This window comes from Eschrichtius robustus, chromosome 3 (genome assembly GCF_028021215.1).
Source record: "Eschrichtius robustus isolate mEscRob2 chromosome 3, mEscRob2.pri, whole genome shotgun sequence".
Taxonomy (NCBI): domain Eukaryota; kingdom Metazoa; phylum Chordata; class Mammalia; order Artiodactyla; family Eschrichtiidae; genus Eschrichtius; species Eschrichtius robustus.
In genome coordinates this window covers 1,463,674-1,481,329 of record NC_090826.1, presented here as the reverse complement: position 1 = coordinate 1,481,329, position 17,656 = coordinate 1,463,674, and the positions used below count along the sequence as shown (strand labels likewise).

Here is a 17,656-nt window from a genome sequence, read left to right as displayed (position 1 = left end):
GGATGGAGACGAGCGCCCTCCTTACTTCCGGCCCCACGGGGCGGGCAAGTGCCTCCCCACGGCGCGTCGGCACACCCCCTCTAGCTCTGATGCCTCTCGCAGTACCTGGGGGCTGTCCCCGCGGCCGCTCGCCACCCTGCGCCGCTCAACCCCCCACCCCGCGCACCCGCCCCCTCCCGCCCTGCGCCCGCTCCTCATCCGGGCCGCGTTCGCCCCGTACCGACCGCGCACGGAACCCACGGCCCTACCACGCGCTGGCCCCCGTCAGCCCCGCCCCGCCGCAGGCCCCGCCCCGGGACGCGCGCGCGCGCGCGCCGTGACGCAGAAGGTCTGTGACGCACAAGGTCTGCGCCGCACTCCGAGCCCAGCGCCGTCCTGAGACGCCGCCGCGTGGGCGTGGCTATCCGCTTCGCCGCAGCCCCAGGTCACCACGATCTCCCCGGTCAATACGATCTCCCCGGTCTCCACGGTCCCCGCGGCCCTAGGCCATGGCCCCCGCGGCCGCCAGCCCCCCGGAGGTAGTCCGCGCGGCGCAGAAGGACGACTACTACCGCGGCGGGCTGCGGAGCGCGGCGGGCGGCGCCCTGCACAGCCTCGCGGGTGAGCCCCCGCGGGACCGCGGAGGCCATTGGGGCGCGAAGCGGGCCGACGAGCCTCAGGCCCTCCGGTCAGCCCCCCGCAGGATCGGCCAGGCCCTGCTCGCCCCCCCAAGACCTGAGCCGAAGGAAGGAGCGAGCGCCCCGGGCTTTGCCGCCTGCTGCCGGGGGCGGGGGTGGGGGCCAGGCACCAGGCGTGGAAGAGTCCACGGCTCTGGGGACACGGGGAGTCTCCCGTGGAGCAGCGGCGTCGGAGCCCAGTGGAGGGGCAAGAGCGTGGGGTGGATTCCAGACGACAGCGGGCTCCTCTTCGGAACAGCCGAAGCGAGGCTGGGCCGTAGACTCGGGCGGGTAGCCATGGGCAGGTTTTGAGCAGGAGAGGGACCCGACACGATCAGAACAAATGGCCCGTGTATTCGTTTTGCTAACACATTCACTTACTCTGTGCCAGACACTGCTCTCCGTGCTTCAGAACGTTAACTCATTTTATTCTCAGCACATCTCTGAGTGGGACCTGCTGCTAGTCCTCTCCTTAGAGACAGGGAAGTGGGGATTCCAGAGAGATCTTGTAACTTCCTGAGGTCACAACCAGCAGTGTGGGAGCTGGGATTTGATGCTGGATGGGTGGTCTCGGCTTGAGCTCCTGGTCACGGTACTACACTGTCCTTGTGGCCCTTCTGGGCTCTAGAGCAGTTGCCCAGGCGGGTCCTGGACGGGAAGGTGGCTGCAGGTTGGTAAGTTCTCAGGATACTCAGTGGGCCAGGCGAGGCAGGTATAGATGGAGCAGAGTGGACAGCACAGGAGGCCAGGGAGAGAGCAGAGTGTGGTGTAGGACAGTCTCGGCCGCATGGAAGGGTGACGGGGCTGGGCCTTGGCAGCAGGAAGGAGGTTTGTTCCTAATCCTTACGCTGCACCACCCTCGCCCCAACCCCTCAGAAATGACGTGGTTCCTCCTCTCAGGTGCGAAGAAGTGGCTGGAGTGGAGGAGAGAGATTGAGCTGGTGTCGGATGTCGCCTACTTTGGCCTCACTACACTGGCAGGTAGCAGCCCCTGGCAGGAACTCAAGGCCCACAACACACGCCGAGCCCAGAGGACAGGAGAGGGGCTGCCAGCAGAGTGAGAAGCTTCTGGAGGTGCTTCTCAGTGTCCCCGGAGCTGGGCCGCATGCAGCCTCAGGGAAGGAGGGGACCCCGAGCCCTTTCCCTAGGTGGGAGGCCAGGCCCTGAGCCCAGGCCGGGGCCTCTGGAAGCTCTGAAGTACCCGTCACGTCTGTCTGGGACCGTTTCTCCGTGGCTGAACCCGTGGCCCGAGAGGGGTCCCAGCGCTGAGCCCTGTCACAGGGCCTGGGCTGTGAGGATCGTAGGGACCCGGTAGAGAGAAGGAGGTCGCTGGCAGGTCCCTGCCTGTCTCTCTCCCCAGTCCCTCTCCCCACAGGCTACCAGACCCTCGGGGAGGAGTACGTCAGCATCGTGCAGGTGGACCCGACCCAGGGCCGAGTGCCCTCAAGGTTGCGCCGCGGGGTACTGGTGGCGCTGCACACTGTCCTGCCCTACCTGCTGGACAAGGCCCTGCTCCACCTGGAGCACGAGCTGCAGGCCGATGGCGACGGCGCCTGGCCCTCGCGGGGCAGCCTGGCCCCCGGTGCCCGTGGCCAGTCGGGGGCAAGGCGCTGGGTGCGCCGGTGCACGGCCGCCCTGACGGAGCCGCAGCAGGGGACGCTCCTGCGGGCTGTGTTGGTGCTCAGGCAGGGCCTCGGGTGCCTCCAGCGTCTCCACGTCGCCTGCTTCTACATCCATGGCGCCTTCTACCACCTGGCCAAGAGGTTCACAGGCATCACCTACGTAAGTCACAGGTGCCGCCTGGGCCCGCTCTTCTGCAGGGGACTGCTCTTCGGGGCCTCTGTCCCCGAGCACAGTCACAGGGCCGGAGCTGGAATCCTCCACTGGAAACGTGGGTCTTGTCAGGTCCCGTTTTGCTGAAAGACCTGCGGAAGTCTGGTTTCCATAAACCCTGAGGTAGGGCGAGTCTGTCTTCCTGCCACCAGCACGTGTGGCCGCCCCACTCTGTACCCTGAGCGCAGGCCTGGGGCCCCGGCTTCTGGGCCCCATGCCCACCCTTCCAGGCCGCCTGGACAGAGGGTCAGGTGTAGGGACATCCCGATGGTGACCCTACAGCGACCCTGTTGCCGCCAGCATCCCCGCTAGCCTCCCCTGGGCTCCGCCCACCGCAGGCACTCCGACCCTCCTGAGTCTCAGCTGATGCCCTTGCTCCCAGGTTCATCCGGAGGGCCTTCTCTCGGGCCCCCTGCCTCCCCGGAGGTCTCCAGGCTCCCTTGGCAGTGCTGTCTGGGCACGTGCACCCCCTCTCCTCAGCCCAGCCCCAGTCCTCACTGCGCTTGCTCTACCTGTTAGGTAGGGTGTTTGCTAAGCTGCTGCCACAGAGGAGCCTGGAAGCACGGGCTCAACCCAGTCAGGGCATTGGGGGCTGCCACGGGGCTCTTCCTACACAGGCACCCAGGGCCCTGCCTCTCGGGCTCCGAGCTCTGGCCAGTCTGGCTGACCTGACTGTCCCCGTTCCCTGGGGGGAAGGAGACAGAAGCGGGGGGCAAGCAGCTTTCCCTTGGGCGATGTGGCCGGGAGTCCCAGCTGCAGAACATCACCCGGGTGGTTGGTGCCTTGCTAGAAGCTGGAGCTTCTCTTCCTCCCATGGGGCTGAGTAGCGGGTGTGCCACGCTTGGCGCCCCCCCCCCCCCATCCCACTGGGCGCCCCTGCTCAGGCTTCTTTGCCAGTTCTTTTTCTATGAGGCTTGGGGGCCTGGTCGTCCCCCCTCCCCGCGACACCTTGCCTGCAGCCTAGTGACTGCAGGCTTCGAGGTTCGTGGCCGTCCTCGCTCAGTGCTGGGCTCCCGCCGGGGGTGAGGCCCTGAGCTGTCCAGCTGCGCCCCCCCGGCTGCCGCCCAGCGCAGAGCCTGCCAGGCGCTCCTGCCCCATCCCGCAGCTAGGGGGCAGGCCTTGGCTTCGTCCCACAGGGGAGGCCTGGCCCCTGGGCCACTCAGTGCCTCGTGCCAACGGATCACGTGACTGTCCCCCCTCCCAACCCGGCTCCCTGACAGCTCCGTGTCCGCCACCCGCTCGCAGAGGACCCTCGGGCCCGTGCCAGCTACAGGTTGCTGGGGCTCGTGTCCCTGCTGCACCTGGCACTGGCCGCGGGCCTGCAGCTCTACGGCTTCCGGCAGAGGCAGCGCGCCCAGAGGGAGTGGAGGCCGCAGCGTGGCCTGTCCCACCGCAGGTGCGCAGGGCTGCGCCGGGGCAGGGGCTACCCAGCGCCACACGGAACTCAGGCTCAGTTCTGTCCCGTCGTCCCCCCTCTCCTGCCAGGAGCTACGCAGAGGAGAGAGCAGTTTCCAGAACCTCGCTGTGCACCCTGTGCCTGGAGGAGCGCAGGTACTCGACGGCCACGCCCTGCGGCCACCTGTTCTGCTGGGGCTGCATCACCCACTGGGCCGACACCAAGGTGGGCGTCCTGAGCACAGGCCCCCGGGCCACCCCCGCTGCACTGGGCCCGCTGCCTGCCTCCACAGCCGCGCTCGTTCGGGGTGGGGGTGGGGGGCCTGTTTTTAAAAGCCCCCGGCTGGGCTGGAGGCAGGGAGCTGCGGTGGCTGGAAGCCCGCTGTGGCGGCTCCGCTCCCAAAAGGCAGGCCCCGGCCACCCACCTGGGAACCCTCGGAGCGAGAGCCGCCTGCTCGGCCTTGAGATCTCAGGGTGTGGGGTCCAGGGGGCCAGAGCAGGGAGCTCTGCCACCTCTTAGCCCTGCGCTGGCTTCAGGGAGGGGCCGGTCCCGGGCCCCCATGTACCTCCGCCCCGTCTCTCCTTGGGGCCTGAGGCCAAGCCCACCTCGTTGCTGGCATGTCCCTTCCACACGCTGCCCAAGGAGCCTTCTTCAGGGCCTGCGGGGTGTGGGTGGCTGCAGCCTCCTCCGTGGGGTCCAGGCCACTCCGCGAGGCCCTGGGGCACATGTGTGCCTGGCAGGCAAGGGGCTGACCTTCCCGGGCCAGGAGGGACCCGGCCCTGAGGGTGGGGACAGGGGACCCGTGAGCTCACACCCAGCAACTCCGAGACGCTCAGGGCAGCCACGGTCGTTACGCGGCCAGGCGCCCTCCCTTGTCCCAAGTCACCCGTGGCCTGGCCGTCTCCTCGCTGGTCACCGTCCCTGCTCTGCTCCCCGACTGCCTGCATCATCTCAAAAAAATGTTTTTCTGTCTTAATAGAGACGTGTGTACATCCGTGTTTTACTGGAGATGCCAGTGGAGGAGGGACCCCCGGGGTTGTAGGGGTCACAACCCGTGACCTTCCTCCTCCCCCCACAGATGGAGTGTCCCCTCTGCAGGGAGAAGTTCCTCCCCCAGAAGCTGGTCTACCTGCGGCACTACCGCTGACCCGACGGAGGGAGGAACCCAGGAGTCTTTCCTGATGTCGGGAGGAAGTTTATTCTCAAGGTTGACAAGTTGACTTTACTTGCACAGAAATCGTGAAACTCTCAAGTCTTTTATTCTTTGTCACATAAGATACCGTGCCAGCCGCCGGGGAGGACAGGCGCTGGACCTGGACCTGGCCGTGAAATGGCTTCAGGGCAGGTTGGGCAGGGCCGGCAGGGCTGCCAGCCAGACAGCTCAGCACTTAAACAGAACTTCCCTCCCTTCCCCAAACCGGTCATTTCTATCCAACACCAGGCACACAGTGAGGGCGGGGCCAGACGGGCCAGGACTGAGCAGGCGCTGAGAACCAGCAGCGTGCCTTCCCGGCGTGGTCGGTCTTCCAGCCCCAACGACCCACAAACCTTAACCCTTGTCACCAGAGCTGGCTTTTGGGGCGAGGGGGCACAGCCCTTCCCGGAAAGCAAGGAGCCATGATCGCCCCCTAACACATTTGGCAGGTGCCTTCTAATAAATGTCGTTTGTTTCCCGTTTTAGAAAATGGAGGGCTTTCCTGGTAGCGCAGTGATTAAGAATCCGCCTGCCAATGCAGGGCACACGGGTTCGAGCCCTGGTCCGGGAAGATCCCACATGCCGCGGAGCAACTAAGCCCATGAGCCACAACTACTGAGCCTGCGCTCTAGAGCCCGTGTGCCACAACTACTGAAGCCCGCACGCCTAGAGCCTGTGCTCCACAACAAGAGAAGCCGCCGCAATGAGAAGCCCACGCACCGCAACGAAGAGTAACCCCTGCTCACCACAACTAGAGAAAGCCCGCGCTCAGCAACAAAGACCCAATGCAGCCAAAAATAAATAAATTTTAAAAATAAATAAAACGGAAGTGTGCGTCCTGGCCATTCAACACGAGCGGTCTCCTGCTTGGAGCGCCTGGTGGGCCCCAGCCAGCCTGACCCACTGAGGCCACCCGTCTCCAAAGCTGGTGGTGGGCCAGCTTGCCTACACCAGCTCAGTGCTGTGTCCAACACACTTCCTGCCACCTTTTTTATTTTCAGGTTTTTAGATCTACCTAAGCTGTGCAGAGACAGGACTTTGCCGTAGGCATCCTTACAACACCAATTCCACAGAAGTGCTGGTGTGTTAGCGCCATGAGGTGAACGGAAAAGGGGCCCTCCCAGGGCCCCTGCAGGCTGCTTCTCCCTCCATGTGACTCTGGGCGCGGCGATGCAGGAACAGAGACTCCTCGGTGAGCAGAGGTCAGCCCCAGACGCAGGCCGTGACCGTGGGCCCTGCTCCGGACAGGCAGGAGCCCCAGGGGAGGCTCCACGGTTCCCAAAACCCCTTACTTACACTCACGAAGTGCCCGCAACTTCCCGTATTTCAGGCCTGTGCATTTACCAGGAAAACAGTATGAAAAACAAAATAAAGTCTAGAGTTTGAACACCTCAGGTACCATAATGTGGTAATAAAAGTACCGATTTGGACATCATTTACACATGAAGTTAAAATTCAGGATCAGGTACACAAATGGTCTTCATACGGCCTCTTAAAAGCAAGAGGAGCTCAATTTCAGCTATGCAAAAACTGGCAAAAGAAAAGCCAGGCGGTAAACACTCGATGTCTGAAACCCGCAGACAGATGGAAACGGCGCTTGCAGCAGGGAGTGGGAACAGACCACCGGTGTCTGGGCCGCGGCCTCAGCAGCAGAGCCCGCCCTCCAGGGAGGCCACGCTCCCCCGCCAGGCCCTCACAGTGCCGGAGGCGTAGCGGGTTAGATGAAGACTACAGGCGAGCAGGGACGTTGCCTTTAATGAAGTTGGAATTAAAAAGTGACTCGGTAAAATGTTTACGAGTATTGGTTTTTATCACATCAAAAAAGTTGACATGCAGGTCAGAGCTGTTTCCCCGTAGAAAGTGGGAAGCCATGTGTTAAAAGCCACAGAACTGGCTGCTCCTGCCAGGTGTTTCTGAAAAGGGGCTGCTGCATGAGAACACGTTTAAGTTAAAACAACCCTTCACGTATCAAAGAAATGTGTCAAAATAATCTCAAACAATTAAAATATATATATTTATAATTCCAGGCCCTCAGAAGCAATCATGGTAGTTAAGAACGAAGTTTTGAGTCATTACGATAGAGGCCAACTCAACACATCTCTAGCGAGATGAAATTCGGAAACCGGCATTAGAGCCCGGAGTTGCTGCAGAATCTCCTCCACGCGCCGGACGGACGGGCGAGCGTCCTCCGTGGCCACAGTGAGCGTCCTGGGAGGCGGCAGCTGGCGTCCTGGCTCCTTCCGCGGGCCCGGCCCCCCACCCCCGCCCACCAGCCCACCCGGCTGTCCACCCAGCCTGCGCTCTGCAAGGCCGGCGTCTGGACGCCCGACCGGCACTGGAAAATAAATCAACGCGATTCGGTTTAAATGCCAGTTTCTTCAAGAACCTGATATTTCAGTTACAAATAATTGAAGCTCCTTTTTAAAAAGAAAATAACTCCCTTGTAATCAACTACTTTATATGAGGAAAGAAGACGGCGTCACAGCAACTTGCGGCCGTCCAGGGCCCGCGGAGGGCGGCCACGTCTAGCTGGCGAACGTCTTGCCCGCGTCCTCCTTCCCCTTGTACGTCCTCTTGCCGTGCGTGAACGGGATGTACCGGTACTTGATCATGTGCTGGGGACAGGCAGACGCGTCTCAGCACGGCTTCCCCGTGACCCACCTTCCCTCCAACTCTGAGCCCCACCTTCTCCACATACCGGGCGTGGAGACAGAGCTCCGGCGGATGCCCCCGTCCCCCCACTGCCCAGCGGAGCCGGCCGAGCTGCTGGAAACCCTGAGGGTGTGGGATGGGCTTCGTGACGCCCCGTGTGCCGGACGGGCTAGCGCTACCGAGCTGGGGACATGGGATGGGCGGCACCCGGGCCCAGGTGGTTGTGGTGGGGGGAGGCCAGGATGAAGCCGCACCGCCCTGTCTGGCCAGGCCCGTTCTAGGGTGATGTTGGTAGAACACACCATCCGGCAGGTCCTGGGCCCCGACTGTCCCGCAGTATGACGTGCCAGACCTGAGGGTGTTAACTGGCTGTGCTGTGCTGGCGGGGAGCGGGCACCACACCCATCAGACCTGCAGGGAGAGCAGGGTCCACACGGCCCTCCCGTGTCTCGGGCCCGAGCCGGCTCTCCCAAAGCTACCAGTACCGGGTGGCACTGTCTCACAGTGCAGAACCATCTGGGTTTTTACCTTTATTTGCCTCTTCATCGTGATACAGAAAAGCATGATGAAGTACATCACCAGGATGGGCCAGAACACCGGGACGTTGAATGCCTCAAAGAAGGTGCAGACCATGGCCACCAGGATGCCCTTGGTTGCTGCATGCCTAACGTAAGGAGAGAAGGTCAGTGCTGGACGGCGGCCCCGAGGAGGGTGTGGGTCTCCACTTGCGGAGTGGGCTGGGCGCTGCGTGTGGCATGTCTGACGTACTACGTGTGACCACAGACACAGCGTTCTTAGTCCCTTGAACACTTCGAAGTTTTCTGAAATTACATAAAGTGTAAAACAGCAGTGGGGGCCCTGGCACTGCCCAGGCCGGCAGCTGGCAGATGCAGATGCCCCCCCATGTGCTGCTGGGGCCCACGTCTAGAAATCCAGTCCCGAGCCTCAAGGCTTGAGTCCCACACGCCCAGCAGGCCGTCCCCCAGTGGCCGAGCAGTGTCCCCAGGAGAAGCAGGTGGAGTCAGGCCTCAGGGCCACCCTCCCTCCAGCTTACAGCCCAACCCATAAGGGTCACAGCCCTACTTAAAATCCCCCTTGGTCTCCCTTTCCTAGAGAACAAACGCCACCTCAGAGGGCGGGCAGCCCCGGGCCCGGCACTTCACGCTCATCCCACAGGGACTCGCCGAGCGCCTGCACGGCCGCCCCTGCACCAGGAGGACAGGCTGAAGGGCGGCAGCTCTTTGCCTTCACTTTTGTGACAACACAGGACAGACACGTTCACAGACTACCCCCCCACACACACACACACTAGCGGGTCACCTCCATCCTCCTGTCACATTCATCCTTGTCACAACGTCACACACACGACTGCCTCCAGGAGGCCTGGGGACGCCCAGGCCACCCCGAGGACCGAGTGGGGAGAGAGCTGGTCCCCCTTCGGGCCACCGTGCACAAAGCAGCGTCCCCCCGAGGCCAAGTGTGCCACATACCCGGGACCCGCCTCCCCAGAAGCAGCCTCTTTTCTGCAGCATCGAGGTGCAGTGGTGTCACCTTGGGAGGGGGGTGGGCACTGCAAGGGCCTGTGACCCCCCTCCACGCCCAGCGGGCACGCTTCACGTTCTGGGTTGAGTCAACATTCAAAACGAGGAAACACAACAGAACTGGCGTTTCTCCAAGGGGTCTAAGCTGCTGGCTCGCTGGGACCGAAGCGCCTGCCCCCGTCTCACGGCCATGCGTGGGGATGAGCGCCCTTCGCAACCACCGTTAGGAAGTGACTCACCAAAACTTAAACTCTGGGAGCCTTCGAATGAAGGGCCGGAACTCCTCATTCTGTTTGGTTGGTAACGAGGGGCCATCGTCTGAAAGGCAGAATGTCACCCGGAGGTGAGGCAGGCAGTGCACCTTGTCATTTCCACCGCTGCCCTTTTAAGGTTCCTTAGAGCTTGTGAACCAGCAGGCCTGATACGTGACATACAGATTTACATCCTTTAACCGGACATAAAATGGGAACCTTCAGTTGATTTAGAAACCGATTCACTGCTTTAGAAGATCTGTATTAGAATTTCTTTTTAAGGCCACTTTAAGTGATCACGTAAAAATTCAACCACACGCCGATTTTCAGGAACGCGTCAACTGTACAACACGAGGTACAGGGAGAATGAACGTCCACAGGCCACGAGAGCACAGAGGCGGGAGCTGTGCATCCACTCTCAGGGGCGCTGGGCTCAGGACGGCCACCCTCTGCAGTGAGCTGCGAGCCGCCTCCCACCCCACGCGGGAAGGTGCCCTCCCCAGTTAACAGATGGAGAAACTGAGGCCTACTGAAAGGGCCTCTTGTTTCCTAATCCCCCCAATGCAGCACCAAACGAAAGCGTTGTTTCCTTTGCTATTGTCATCAAATACTCCACAGAAAAAATACACAGGCTCCGATCGTGACGCGAACAGGCTGCGTAAAGTGTGCCTCTGCCGTTAACAACTGTGCCTCTGACTCCTCGGGCTCCACAGGAGCTGCGTCGGGTTTTCCCAACAGTGGCTGCGACGTGCCGGAATGGAGGCCTCACCATCTGGTCGTGAGCCATCCCCGCCCCCAGCTGGCCCAGCAGGTGTGTGCCAAGGCCCCACCTGGCCCAGGTACGCCAGGAGCAGCCAGAGCCACGAACCTTTCCACCCATCGCCCTCAGGGGACATCGGGGGGGCAGTGGCCTCAGTCAGCCACGCGGAGCCGCCGTGGAAGCCTGCTTTTGTGAGAAAGGGACCTAACAGGCAAGCGTGGAGGGGACGTGGACGGGCCAGCTACCCGGGAAGCAGGCCCTGGCTCCCCCCGCCCCCGTGGGACCTCGCCAGGTTCCACAGCCCAACGGCTCACTTTCCTCATCTGCCAAACGGGGGTGACAGGAGCGCCTGCCTCCTGGGACTGTCACAAGGGCTTAGCAAGTCGTTCCACAAACTTGCCAGGATCACAGAAGTTGCAGGTACATTTTAAGCACCCAGAGAACAGTCCCCAAAATTTAGATTTCAAATGTTTCCAGAGAAAATGGAGCAATCCTGGGAAGTACAGAAAGACCAAAACTCTCCCCAAAGTGGACAGTCTCTACTCTACCTGAATCTTCCATTAAGGAAGGATCCACTTTTGGAGAAAGGAAAGCTATGAAGAGATTTAGATGGTAGATTCCCAAGGCGTAGGTCACGATGTACCAACCCTGGAAGAGAAGGAGAAACGGTCAGTGAGGCCACCCTGAACCCATCCCGTCTGGACTGAACCAGGACGTGGAGTCGTAACAAGTGACCAAAGTGCAGTGACCACCCACGCTGACAGTTTATCTTAAACGGCACCGAGGGGTCTTGAGAGTGGATAAGCCAAGGTCCACACAGCAAACGTTTTCAAGGGTCCCGTTAGGTGCACCCAGAATGTAAAGCCACCAGCCCCCCGGAAGGCAGCAAAAACGGGGGTGCTTCACAAAGCCTCACGCCCGAGCTGCACACCCGGGTCACAAGCCCTGCCCTCGGCCAGCGGCCCCTGACCCAGACGCAGGCTCCGGACCAGCCTGAGACACTGGGGCTCGAGCTCCTTCCGGCGGGCGGTTCACACCACCACACACTGTGTCAGGAATGTTCATAACGTTTGCCCAGAAGAAATCCAGAGCCGGAAAATCAGGAAACCAAGCACGAGTCAGCAAAGTGTCGTGGAGCCAAACCCCCCTCAGGCGGCACAGAGAAGGGGGCACACGTGCCACGTGACTCGCTCTTAGAAGAGAGACTTCATCCAATCAGAACCAGAGCTGCACTGCAGGACCAACTGTAAAAGCCTAAACACTTTCACACAAACAAGATGAGCCCCTTCTGCCTTAAAACGTTTTCAAGTCAAACAACAAAAACCTAAATGTGAAGCGTTAACAGCTGAATGTTCACACAGCTCCGCAGGGTGGGCTGAGTCTGAAGGGATGCCAAGTCGGGCAGAGACTCAGCTCAGAGCACAGGAAAACCAACCCGTACGAGATGCCCCCACCCAAATCCCCCAAGTCAAGGTTTCTAGGTCATTCTTTCCATTAAGAATGGACCAAGGTCCAGTTTCTTAAAAAAATCTAGAACTGATCACAGCAAACTGAACATCAGTTGTAGACACCCAATACAGACCGCACCCTGCTGCAGAGCTGGACCGGGGCCCCCCCGCCTTTGCGCCGAGCCAGGGCGAGGCTTCCTTGTAGGAACGCAGACACAATACCATCCAAGGACAGGTCTCTACACTTAGCTTAGGTGAGAATTCCCCACAGCCCTGGACGCAGCATAGCATCCAGCAGGTGAAGTATCCATCTCCGCACACACGTACTCCTACGCCTTGGGAAGCACCTGGAAGGAGGTGTTTGCTTTCAAGGAGCGGGAGAAAAAGCCTCAGCCTCCTTCCTCTGGGCACAAGGGAGCACGAGCTGCCCTCCTCTCAGGACCTACAGAGCACTCACCAAAGGTGCAGGGAGGGCGTGCGTCCCGTGGAGGAGCCGTGCCACCCTCGGTCACCCCACCCGGCCCTCCTCGGACACCAGCACGGCTCACGGCGCCCAGGGAATGGGGTGGCCAGTCCAGGTGATTTTGTCCCTAGAGTCCCCAGCCCCCGGAAGTCCCGCGCGAGGCAGGGTCAGGGAGCGCCAGAAGGTCCCCTGTGCAGACCAGGACACTGGAGAGCGCTGTCACCTCACCAAGCCCGGCTGACACCAAGACTGTCCTGGGAAGTCCAGCAAGAGAATACGAGGAACTCAGGACGGGATGTAAACAACCCCCTTTAAAGACAGTCACTGAAGTCTTTCTTATGCTTCGTGCTTAATTGAAAAATGATCTTTAGAGACCCTTTCCTTCACCGTAAACCCACCTAATCCAGCGACAGAAGGAGAAACAGCACCCCAGCCGACACCGCAGTGCAGTGACTCATCACCGCCACCCCCCACCGACCTGCAGAAGGTAAACTCGGATCATGTAGACGAAGCTCAGGCCCAGCGTCACCACCCATCGCACAGCCGTGTATGGCGTAGACTTGTCCAGCCAGGACTGATAGATCTGGAACGAGAGCGCCCAAGTTACAGAGACCCTGCAATTCCTTCTGCAGAGCACACTTCCTGCCAGCGTTTGCCTCAGACTTTAAGTCAATGGCACTAAGCGGTGACTACAATTAATCCAAGATTTGCAACGCTTCCTGAGGCAAGTCCACCCCTTAAGCAAAAGTACTACAGAACCACCTCTCGCAGCACGTGGTCCTATAGCATCGGCCCGAGGGGCCATCGTGGGGAGGCTGAACTTCAACCCCCGAGAGGATGGGACAGAGAAAGGAGAATGTCACCACCCTGCACGTGGGACTCCACCCGAGGTCCCGTCCCAAAGCCCGCTCCCCCCGGAGCCGGTCCCAGCCCACCCAGGAGCTGCAGAGCTGACTGCCTTAATCCTTAGATTCACATAATGTGCACATGTGTGCCTACATACACGTGTACGTGTGTGTGTGTAATTAATATACACGTGTGTAGTCTAAATTTAATTTTGAGATTTTAATTATGAAAAATTTCAACCATTCGTGAGAGAGGATATGAGCCTACGTGTGCCCGTCACCTGGCTTCAATAATTATGAACTTTTCCAGACGCTATTTTTAAATTTTAAAAATCAAGACAGTTTTAGGTTTGAACCAAACTGTGCGATCCTTCGCTGAGTTACACTCCTTCCTGCAGAACCCACAGGCCTCGCTGCAGCCCCAAGGGGTATTCCCGCCACGGAGCGCAGGCCTGGGCCAGAGGGGCCGAGGGGACAGCAAGGGCAGAGCAGGGGCCGCCAACTCCATCCCGCCCAGGAGCTAAGAATGGTTTTCACATTTTAAAACTTGTTGGAAAAAAACACAGAAGACAAGTACGTGGCCTGAACCTCAGGAGACCCAGCACCCGCACAGCAACGGGAAAAGCTTCCAAGAGGGTGAACGAGAGGCCCAGGGAGGCGCCGCCCACCCTGCGGGGGCTGCCAGCACACTTACACCCCAGGGAAACGTCCCAGGGTCAAGTCTCATTTAAACGTTTCTGCAACTCAGTGACCCAAAAACCAACCTGTCCGAGCCTTGTGAAGAACCTGTACACCACAGAAGGCTTCCCGTGGACGGAATCTCCCACACTGTCACCTTCGGACATGCTGTATACAAGAAAAATACAACATACTTTTAAATTCAATAAAAAGCACTCAAGGACTGGATCATTTTGCCCTATTTTCATCAACACCGTCAAGCAGGTTTCCTCAGTAGTCACTGTTTCATCCACGCCGTGGCTTCCTTCTGTACGTCTTTACCACCAGTCACCCAGAAAAAAGAAACCAGCCAGCGACACGCCTTGGTGGAGAGCCAGGAAGGCATGTGACACGCGAAGCAGCAGCACCGGGTGGACTTCCGTTTCTGCTCATGTCACCTGCCTCACACGCCTCCGGCAGGTCCCCAGGAGCCGCCCTCGCTGACGGCCAAGTCCTGTGGCCCCGTTCCTGTGTCCACCTCCCGGGGCCGGTCCACAGCACGGGCCACGGCGCCCAAGCCTCCCCGGGGCTCGCCGGCCTCCAGCACCTCCTCCTGCCGCTCCTCGGGCTCCCCTTGGTGCCCCCACTTCTCTAGGCCCTGCCCTGCCCTCCGTCCAGGCCTCTGCCCACGGTGCCAGCTGTGCACCTCCAGGTCCTCCCAGACCCGGTCCCCACTCCATGGCCAGGCTCCTCAGGTGAGCGCCCGTCTGCGTCCCAGTTCCTTATCTGTGCGTGCAGGTAATCCTGTCTGCTCCTGACCATTTCCACATGCCGTGCGACTCCACGCGCATCTAGCCTGCGAGAACCCAGGTCACTAAGGGAAGCCAAGGGCGTCGTCACCTCTATTCCACAGCAGAGGATCAAGCCCCAAATGGTTTAAGCCACTTCTCAGAGTCAAGAGTAGCTCTGACCTCAGCTCCTGCAGCCCAGCACACCCCCGCCTGAACCTCGGGGCCAGAGGATGCAGAGGACGGAGGGCCCTGCCAGCCTGAAGCTGGTGAAGACGCCAGAGCAAAGCTCTCGCTGCCCGCAAACTTGCGGGTGGCTCCTTCCCGATCTGGCACCACGGCAGGGCTGGGGACCAGAAGTGGACTCCAGCTAGGAGTCTGTTTCCAGGGCCCCTGAGTGGCACGGCTGTGCGGCCTCAGTTTCCTCATCGGGGAGATGGCACCTGCTGGCACAGCAGCCCTTCCCATTCAGACAGAAAACCGCGGCTCCCGACGGCCCGAGCTGCCCCGTCGCCCAGCCTGCGCACAGCGGGGCTGGGGCCTGAACCCACGCCCGCCGACACGTCCTCGCCACGTGCACTGAGCGAGCCAGCAGGCTCACGATGCGATCCCGGGTCCCAAGTGGAACAACGTGCCCTTTACAGCTGACCCTCGAAGAATGCAGAGTTAGGGGCGCCGGCCCCCCGCAGTTGGCAAGCCGCGTATACCTTTGCAGTCGGCCTCTGGATCCGCAGTTCAGCCAACCACGGACTGTGCAGTACCGCAGTACTCTTCTCGTGAAAAAAATCCACACGTGAGTGGCCCCATGCAGTCCAAACCTGTGTTGTTCAAGGGTCAACTGTACAACTCACATATTAAAATAACCTGAGCAGTCCCACCACACACGTCATCACATCTGTGCTGAAAAGTCTGTCATTCAATGACACCATTTCCTGGAGCCACCGTGTGGAGGGGGCCAACTAGGCTAGCGGGCGCAGGAGTGCCAGGAGTGCCACGGAGGAGACTGAGAAATGCCCTTTGCTCTCAGGGGAGCCGAGGCTGAACTGAACAGGTGAATTGTGGCTCCTAGTCCTGTCGTTTGAGGAGGTTTGTCTTTACGTTCAACTGGGAAAAATTCCAGTTTTTAAAACGGGCTACGTTAGAGCCTGTTACCTAGGACAGCCAGCCACCCTCATTAGGCCAAAGCGAGGCCAGCAGAGAGCTACATCAGTAACATCATTTATTCTTCGGTTCCATACAAATTACCCCTTATTTTACTTTTTTATGACCAAAGTGTTTACCTTTAGAACGCTTCTACTTGAGCTGAGGCATTAAGATGAACATTAGAAAAACCTGGCTATTCCTTTAAAGTATGTGCCCTAAATAGAAATGACCGCTTCTAAGTCTCATTCTTTCATCTGAACGTGTGGAAAATCTTCCCAAAACAAAACAGCCAATTTCAGGTCACCTGGCAAACGACATACGTGGTAACACACGGCTCCACGCCGTGGCTGAGCTTGCCGACGGCAACGTTAAGAACGTGAACTTTGGAGTCAAACGGCCTGTCTATGGCGTGACCCGCAGGCCACCTCGGCCGGCCCCACTCGGATCTGTAAAGCACCGCAGGCCCCTCCCGGGCCTCTGTGGGAGTGAGCGGCCAGCATCAGCAGCAGGCCTGGCCCGTAGGGCGGCCGAGGGAGGGAGGGAGGGAGCGAGCGGGTCTCCCTCACACACGTCAGACCTGTTCCCGAGCCCGATCGGGGCAACCCTCGCAGGGCTGGGCGTCTGCGGTCCTCTTCCCTCTCATGTTCCAAGGCCGCCTCCTCGAGAGAGGCGCCCTGTGACTGTCCAACAGGTGCCGGTCCCTCACATCACGTCACCCTGTTTTATTTTGTGTGACGATCGTTTCTGATTGCTTTCCGCTTTCTCTCTCTATTGCCTCCTACTAGAACGGAAGCTTCCTGAGGGGGAGCCTTGTCTGTCCACTGCCAGCCCCACAGCCCACAGGGCCCGGCACAGAGCTCGCAGTGGGTAAGCTCTCTGTTGGATGTCACTGCTTCAGCCTCAGCCTCGAGAAAACAAAGGCAAAAACAAGACAAAACCATTCCAAGCGGAGACCAGGAGTATCACGTGTGCAGATTTGCGTACAGAGTTCCAGAGTCATCACTGCACCTGTCTGTGGAGTGGACCTCCCTCCTCAGATGGCCCCCATCACACAGAGGACAGTCCCGCCCGGCGCACGGGACACCCACTGTTTGGCTCCCACTACCTCTCCGTTCATCCCCCCTCCCCATTCCTCCTGGGTCCCCAGCGTGGTAATTTCCCACACTTTCACCCTCTGATGCTGTTCCCTCCGCTAAAATGCCCTTCCAGACCTCATCCACTCGAGCGCTCGGCCAAGCCCCGCCGCCAGCTGCTCCCTCCCCTGGGCGTGACCACCTTCCCGTCTCCACCGGGCCCTGACCACACCGCACCTGCACCACCAGAACCGGGGGCCCCGGGGGGTCCACCTTACACATCCCCAGAAGTGAGACCCAGCCGACCGAGGAGCAGGCGCCCCGGGACGCTCCCAGGCCCAATGCCCGGGGCAAGTTTCCGGAGGAAGCTCTGGGCCCAGCACGCGGGGCGCCGTCGGGCGGCTCGGCCCGAGCGCTCGGAATCCTCGGCTCGCAGAATGGCCAGGACTCGACCGCAAGAGACCCAAGTCCACCGCGCCGCTTCCTACCCAAATCCCGCTGACCGCCCTGGTTCGGCGAGGACACCGAGGCCCCACGGCCCCGGCCGGGCGGCCGACCCCTTCCAGGACGCGCCAGCGGGGGGCGGGAGCCGGTCATCGCGGCGACCCCAGGGGCCCCGTTCGGCCCCGGCCCCGCGCGCGGCCCCCAAGCCCCCGGCCCCTGCCCCGCCCCGCCCGCCGGCACCTCGCGGTCCACTGCGGCCGAGCGCGGTCTCCCGAGGGCCGCGAGAAGGAGGACGCGGGTGGCGGCCGCGCCGGCGCTTCGCTCGGTCCGGGAAGACGCAGCCGAGCACTTCCGCTCCGTCCTGCGCGGCACCGCCTCCCGGGCCTTCAAGATGGCCGCCGGGGCGGGGCCGAGAGCCTCCAACCATTTCCGCTTCCGGTGCGGGCTCCCAGGCCGTTGGCGGGGCGGTCACGTCGGCGGAAGGGATGTAAGCGGCGGAAATTCGCCGCGT

General features: G+C 60.7%; 2 protein-coding genes across 7 annotated transcripts; one reads left to right on the top strand and one right to left on the bottom strand.

The window, feature by feature from the left end:
- Positions 1-371: 371 nt before the first annotated feature.
- Positions 372-6,873, top strand: PEX10 (peroxisomal biogenesis factor 10). 6 transcript variants are annotated; one of them, XM_068538728.1, is made up of 7 exons: positions 372-600; positions 1,557-1,637; positions 2,017-2,438; positions 3,710-3,885; positions 3,975-4,040; positions 4,964-5,092; positions 5,567-6,873. In XM_068538728.1, the coding sequence occupies exons 1-7, from the start codon at positions 489-491 to the stop codon at positions 5,595-5,597; spliced, it is 1,017 nt and encodes a 338-aa protein (XP_068394829.1). In that variant the 5' UTR covers positions 372-488; the 3' UTR covers positions 5,598-6,873. The 6 variants fall into 6 exon arrangements, with proteins under 6 accessions (XP_068394829.1, XP_068394828.1, XP_068394832.1 ...); XM_068538727.1 differs by lacking the exon at positions 4,964-5,092 and having other exon boundaries at positions 2,032-2,438; positions 3,975-4,110; XM_068538731.1 differs by having other exon boundaries at positions 2,032-2,438; positions 3,975-4,110; positions 4,964-6,873.
- RER1 (retention in endoplasmic reticulum sorting receptor 1) lies at positions 6,872-17,539 on the bottom strand. Its single transcript, XM_068538732.1, has 7 exons — positions 17,386-17,539; positions 13,805-13,886; positions 12,674-12,778; positions 10,833-10,932; positions 9,513-9,591; positions 8,261-8,396; positions 6,872-7,695 (listed from the first exon to the last, which is right to left on the bottom strand). The coding sequence occupies exons 2-7, from the start codon at positions 13,883-13,885 to the stop codon at positions 7,606-7,608; spliced, it is 591 nt and encodes a 196-aa protein (XP_068394833.1). The 5' UTR covers position 13,886; positions 17,386-17,539; the 3' UTR covers positions 6,872-7,605.
- Positions 17,540-17,656: the final 117 nt, after the last annotated feature.

Excerpts from the sequence above, each read along its gene's own strand:
- PEX10 (XM_068538726.1), top strand. The coding sequence starts at position 489 with ATGGCCCCCGCGGCCGCCAGCCCCCCGGAGGTAGTCCGCGCGGCGCAG. Across the intron at positions 601-1,556 it reads CGCCCTGCACAGCCTCGCGG|GTGCGAAGAAGTGGCTGGAG; the intron begins GTGAGCCCCCGC and ends TCCTCCTCTCAG. Across the intron at positions 2,439-3,709 it reads GGTTCACAGGCATCACCTAC|CTCCGTGTCCGCCACCCGCT; the intron begins GTAAGTCACAGG and ends GCTCCCTGACAG.
- RER1 (XM_068538732.1), bottom strand. The coding sequence starts at position 13,885 with ATGTCCGAAGGTGACAGTGTGGGAGATTCCGTCCACGGGAAGCCTTCT. Across the intron at positions 8,397-9,512 it reads CTCCCAGAGTTTAAGTTTTG|GCATGCAGCAACCAAGGGCA; the intron begins GTGAGTCACTTC and ends TCCTTACGTTAG. Across the intron at positions 7,696-8,260 it reads CGATGAAGAGGCAAATAAAG|CACATGATCAAGTACCGGTA; the intron begins GTAAAAACCCAG and ends GCCTGTCCCCAG.